This window comes from Centruroides sculpturatus, unplaced genomic scaffold, assembly GCF_000671375.1.
Source record: "Centruroides sculpturatus isolate CEXI.00-Female unplaced genomic scaffold, Cexi_2.0 scaffold590, whole genome shotgun sequence".
NCBI lineage: Eukaryota > Metazoa > Arthropoda > Arachnida > Scorpiones > Buthidae > Centruroides > Centruroides sculpturatus.
In genome coordinates this window covers 486,948-493,327 of record NW_019384761.1, presented here as the reverse complement: position 1 = coordinate 493,327, position 6,380 = coordinate 486,948, and the positions used below count along the sequence as shown (strand labels likewise).

General features: G+C 27.4%; 1 protein-coding gene across 3 annotated transcripts; it reads right to left on the bottom strand.

Moving 5' to 3' along the window:
* Nucleotides 1-462: 462 nt before the first annotated feature.
* Nucleotides 463-4,835, bottom strand: LOC111628814 (protein unc-93 homolog A-like). Of its 3 annotated transcripts, none has more exons than XM_023372656.1 (4): nucleotides 4,275-4,375; nucleotides 2,240-3,234; nucleotides 1,039-1,306; nucleotides 463-914 (listed from the first exon to the last, which is right to left on the bottom strand). In XM_023372656.1, the coding sequence occupies exons 2-4, from the start codon at nucleotides 3,224-3,226 to the stop codon at nucleotides 667-669; spliced, it is 1,503 nt and encodes a 500-aa protein (XP_023228424.1). In that variant the 5' UTR covers nucleotides 3,227-3,234; nucleotides 4,275-4,375; the 3' UTR covers nucleotides 463-666. The 3 variants fall into 3 exon arrangements, with proteins under 3 accessions (XP_023228424.1, XP_023228423.1, XP_023228422.1); XM_023372655.1 differs by lacking the exon at nucleotides 4,275-4,375 and adding an exon at nucleotides 3,410-3,507; XM_023372654.1 differs by lacking the exon at nucleotides 4,275-4,375 and adding an exon at nucleotides 4,515-4,835 and having other exon boundaries at nucleotides 464-914.
* Nucleotides 4,836-6,380: the final 1,545 nt, after the last annotated feature.

The following is a 6,380-nucleotide window of genomic DNA, read 5'->3' as shown; positions in this document are numbered from 1 at the left end:
AGTATAGAAAAAGGCCCTTATAGAGCCCACAGGAGGAAAGAATCAAAAACGAAAGTAAATGTTTTTGTGACAAAATAAAATAGCTAATTTCCATTTTTTTTGTTGTTTACCTTTATTTAAACAAGTTCTTTCCAACTGAATAATAGTTACTAATTTTATATTAATAAAAATATTATTTGGATATATAGACTTTTTAAATCATAATATTGTATTTTATTTCTAATATATTCTGGAAAACAAGAATAAAAGAAAGAAATATAATAGGTTCATTATTTTTATTTAAAACATCTCTTCTTCAGTAAATGCGAATATTTTATTGTGTATGTTTATATTTTAAGCATAAAATATGCATTAATAAAGCATAAATATTTGAATTAACGTGACTATACAAATATTCTTAGGTTTTAACATTTGAAATTACGAAATAAACATTTAAAGAAGAAAAAAAAAGAGGTAAACACTTAAAAATTAATTTTTATTTTGACAAAACCTTTTTTTAAAATAGCATATTTACAAGAAAATGCGATCTTTACGGACGATTTTAGAAACATTGGAATGGTTAGTTTTAGTATTTATCTGTATACATACCCTGTACAATGAATGAAACGGTTGAGAGATTGAAAACAATGTTCACCTACATAATATAATTGCTGTATTCTTTTCTGCTTACTTTTCACTACTATGCATTTTCGTTTCTGATGAAATTTCGTTCTTTTTTACAGTTGAAATTCGAATTTCTATAGTTAAATATCCCATCATTCCTACAACGAGTACAATTAATAAAATATACAATTTTATTGTTATGCATAGTGAACTACTGTAGGCGAAGGCTATAATAAATCCCAGAGATTCCCATAAACGGTAATTAGCAAAAGCTGCTTCTTCGTTTTTCGGAAATAATACACCATACAATGCTGTAGGAGGGAAAAAATAATTAATATTTTAACATAGAAGTAATAGTAATGATGGCCAAGTCCATTAAAATATAATATATATAAACATAAGCCTACATATAATATACATTTCTTATATACTTACAATTAATTTGTGTTTGCCAAACGGCATCTCCTAATCCCCAAAATCCAGAGATGACGAAGAAAACTACTTTTTGATCGGGATTAGGGGACCAAAGAAACATGAGAATTATAATTCCAACGTTAGAAAGTGCCGTTGCTATAAAAATGATTTTTCTTCCTGTTATTTTAGACAGATGACCAAGAGTCACAGAACCCAGAGCATCCATCACACCAAAACAGATCATTACGTAACCAACGTTGTGTATACCCCAAGAACAACTAACGAAAGCCTATAAAAAATTGAAGAAAAAAATCATATTCAAGATATGAAAGTATTAGCCAATTACTTTTATGAGTATAATAAATAGCATTGAACATAGATTAAGGTAGAGTAAAACCTGTCCAAAACATAAACCTACCTAAACGGAAAAATCTTTTAAAAACGGATTTACACAGGTTTTGCTGTATATAAAATGTTGATAAAGGTCGATTTTCGTTCTTTAGCATAGTATAATAATATAGTGTTTCTATATATATATGCAGTGCAATATGTAGCATTTAAAAATACAATAGTTTTTAATAAGAATACATATTTATAAAATACGTTATGAGGCATATTATATAATTTTTATGTAAAAGAGTTGATACAAGTGCTATTTTTATTTTAAATCTAAGTAATTAACAACATTTTATAAATAATTGTATTTTTGTAAACTAATGACAGTTCTATCTCTAAGTTGAATTTTATTTTATTTTTAATTATATAATAGGCTACATATTTCAATAGTCAGAACAGCCAGTGAAGTCAATATTTCAAAATTTGTGTCAATTTGTGTCTGAATTGTATAAATATGCATATAAATATTCTTCTTTAAGGGCATTTTTAATTCCAGATCTTATAATTTGAATGCCATCTATTCTACAAAATACGAAGAATGCATGTTATTCAGACTTGAAAATGCAGAATAAAGCAAAAAGTATACATAAAAATCTCTTAAGAAACAATATTTTGTTGCAGATTTTTACATAATTTGTAGATTTAATTTTAAAAAATGGCTTCGAAATTGTTTTCGCCTTTTTTGTAAATGAATGCTTTTATAACATAGTTCAAAAAAAGTAATTTAAAAACTTAAACTGTAAAGCATTTAATTAAATTTAGAAACATCTGTGCATTTTTCTAAACGTCTAAGTTTATAGTAATTATTAAATAAGAATGTACTAACCTGAGTAAAGTCCCCAATAATGTAAGCCTGTTCTAGACCACTAAATATTGTTAATGGCACCAAAAGAACTTGATGAGGATTTTTGAGATGCCTCATAGTTTCGATAAGTAATCCGTACGAAGGTTTACCTTTTCCATCTTCCGATTTTTTCAGGGGATCAAGGAAGATGAAAATAAAGAGTGCTGCTAATAAGGAACATCCAGTATAAATTCCACACAGAAGATAGATTTTAAAATCCGATGGTCTTTCGAGATTTGTATTATTCGTTGATGATTCCGCAACACAAAAATTAGCACCGCATCCAGATATTAACGATTCGTTGATCGAAGAAACATTTCCAGGTTGAAGTACTTTATAAGCTATCAAATTTCCCCACACTTGTCCGCTTTGAAATACCATAAAAAATATTCCAAAAAACCGAGTGACTATTGTTTCGACTTTGTTGCCTGTTAACTGAGCATATTCTATCGAGATATGTGTCAAATAAGAGCATTTTGATGTCCACAAAGGTGCTCCTCCGAGTCCTAAAATGATGGAAGTTGGTATCAGAGTACCCCAATCCGGATAAAAGTTAGCAGCCATATAAGACGAATACATCAGCATCGACACTATTAACGTGTATTTTAAGGTAAGCAATTTTATCATAAATGTCGGAAGAAACATGCAGGATAAAACCAAAGCACCATATATAACACTTAAGGATGCAGTTCCTAATCCTTTGGCACTGTTTATACTACTCTGTAGATTAGACAGAGACTGGAAAGCTGTGAATAACAGTAGAAAACCAAAACTTAAAACAAGTAAATTTTTAAAAATAGATAATTTTTTTTGTCTCTTCTCTTCTTTTGATAATTGAACGGGCTTCTCGTTAATAATCGGAGGAGACGATTCCTTTGAAGGTTCATCGTGTTTAAAAGCGATATTGACGATTCCAACAGGCGCCGCTTGATCTTCTGCGATATGAGAAATTCGTTGTAGTTCGGCCATGGCATTAACTGTTAATAAAAGAAAGAAATGAAGGTATAACCTATATAAATTCATTAAAAAAAAATATGCATCCACAAAACAAAACAAGTCTAGTTTTTCATCATAAGTTCACTTTATAAACCTTATATAGAAACGAAACTAGTTAAAACTAAACATAAATCAGATATAAATAGAACGTGATACCTTTAAGTAGATTAAATACAAAGCATATTTTTCATCAGTTTTAAATTATAGAATTAAAAATACTGTTTGCATTTTTCACACTTGGAGGCTTGTTTATGGACAATTTGTGAACGGTGAGGCTTCCCTAAAGTGTGTGTGTGTGTGTGTGTATCAGACCATGTGAACCTGAAACATTTATCGGAAATAAAATCTCTCTATCGTTCACTATATAAGAGTTTTAAAAATATCGAATTTTAACAAACTGACGAATTGAAAAGTTAAAACTATTTTAAGGCTCAGGCAACATAACTTAAAGTATTGTTCCCAAGGTTACCTACCATTCGATTTATAGTAAAAACGAATTAACTAGCTCTATAGTTACATGGAATATTAAATATTTTTACAGAATATACTTTTTAAATAATGCTACACTTGAATTATTCATGAAGTTCTGAAAACGTCATCATTTTTTAACGAAAAGATCAGCAGATGTTTAATTATATTAAAAAATAAGTTAGCACGATTAGAAAAACATAAACACGCATTTTAAACAATTCTTAAACACAGAACAATATCTTCTATAAAAAAATTAATAAATATAATTAAATATTATCGACTTTTTAAATCGGAAAAATATTTCACAGGTGATAGAAACCCAGATATTCCTGTTATTTTGCTGTCAAAGCATATAGGTCAAAGTCACAGGTACTTCCTAGAAACGAAATTTTCCTATACTTTTCTACAACTCTATGCATATACATGGATTATAAACGATACAAAAATATAAGTGTTTCCTTAATATTAACTTAACGTCTGTAAAACTAAATTAATATCAATATTTATGAAATTATTATTATTATTAATGTCTGAACTCGTTTTAATTTACCTGTATGATTGAAATGCTGGTTTGACAACCAGAGAATAATTTCGCTTCTATATATATATATATAGATATACACTATGAAACAATAATTGCATTCGTCACTGTAATAACTTTAATAGGTCGTCTATATCCATTTCCGAATCAATTTGTTGCTTAACCTTTAAAATATGTCACGCTTTATTCTTGTAACTAGTGATAAAATAAAATAGAAAGAGTATTTTAAAATAATATACAATAACTAACCTGTAAAATTTATGAGATTAAACAAGATTATCTTTCTGTAAATTCAACAGCGGACATCTTTGAACTTTATTAACTCGGATCCGATAGAAAACTTGTTTGTCACCTTCGTGTTATTGGTCGGGTTGCGAGTGGTAAGGTTTGCAGCGACAACAGGAACGATTTTATTTCTAATTCGATAAAATTTACAGATTCGAAGATAAAAATGGAATAAACAGAAGAAGTAATTGTAAAAATTATGGGTTGGAATTTAGAATACGAAGCACATATTTTGCATACATATTACAGCCTCGTTTCATCACCTTACGTAACTGTTAATTCAATATCTCATATAAATCAAAACCTGAATAAAAACAATTAAAAGGAAAAAAATAACCTGGATTTGTTATTGTTAAAAATTTTCAAGCAAATAACCTTTTCATTAAATATTAATCCTTTAATTTTTCTTTGTTATTTCGTTTAAATTGTATCAATTAATTAACATATTTGAAATATTTACCAACAAAAATAATAAGTTTTAATTTAATTATCTTTAAAATATTATACTACTTATAAGTATTAAAAAAATGATATTGTATCTATTTTAAAATAGGAATTTAATTTTGAAAAATGTATAGGAAATTCAAGAATAATTTAATTTTTTATATACTTTAAAACAATTATAAAAATCTTTTCATAAATTTATGAGAAATTGAAAGTAAATTTCATTTAGGGCTATGAATATTTATAAGTTATCCAATTTTTTCTATAAATTATATAAACAAGATTTTGGCAGGTCAGTTGGGTCACGTTCTAGAAACCTCATTTATTTATTATATCAGCTCATCTCTAAAAAAATATAATAAACTTTTAATATATTTAAAAATAAATTAAAAATTCAATCTTATTGGTCATTTTTTTTTTCGAGATTGGGGATGACCACTCCATCATATGAGTAACTATAATGCTTCTACATACACATATATCACAATTAAATTCTATATTTGGTTACGTTTATCGGTTTTCGGGTTGGGAGGATGGTGCGGGTGGAACCACCCGAAATATACTAATAAAATATATTATCATAGAACTTAGGGATGTCTTCAAAGTTTCAGCCTTCTCTCTTAATTAGAAGTGAATGAAATTTGAGTTGCAAGGATTGAGGAAATGATTAAAAAAACAAGTTAAAAACGTTTAATAATTTTGAATTTTAATAAAAAATAAATAATAATTCTCCAGTTTATCGATTGAATATGTTATTAAATTAAATTTATTTAACATATCAAAGTTAAATTTTTCATGATTAAATAACATTTTATAAAGTATAAATAAATATCAATTTTCAGGAAGTTTATTTGAATATAAAATGTGTTTTTTTTTTCATTTCTGTTCAAATAAAGTATTTTGTAATTTGTACATTCATATTTTATATGATTTTTGTTTTAAAGCAAGCTTCTTCAACTGCTCGTAAAATGTATTCATAATCATCTATTTAATTATGATAATATAATTAAAATTTAATATTTGTATCCATTAAGTTAGTAAAACCTACCATGTTTTTACAGATACTTTCAAAAACAATTCCAATCATTTTTGGATCTGCGACATTAACGCTATACGCTAGACCAAAATTTCGTCTATTGCACACGTACAGTACCTGATTGGCAATGAGATCGGGGTTAGCATGGCCGAGGAATGTGAAACTACGCCCATTTCTGTACTACTAATGGAGGTCTACATCGAATTAGAAGCTAAAATCTCTTACCGCCAAAGACTGATATCAGATTTTTCAACTATCTGGCTGATCAATTGAAGTCAACCTCTTTTCCATTATTTATTGCTATATTGAAAGTTTTCACTGTTTTATGTTTCATACTTTATGTATTTCGT

Bases quoted from the DNA above. Each gene is read 5' to 3' on its own strand.
- LOC111628814 (XM_023372654.1), bottom strand. From the start codon at position 3,226: ATGGCCGAACTACAACGAATTTCTCATATCGCAGAAGATCAAGCGGCG. The intron at 1,307-2,239 runs GTTAGTACATTC...AATTTTTTATAG, and splicing joins TTATTGGGGACTTTACTCAG to GCTTTCGTTAGTTGTTCTTG. The intron at 915-1,038 runs GTAAGTATATAA...TCCCTCCTACAG, and splicing joins TTGGCAAACACAAATTAATT to CATTGTATGGTGTATTATTT.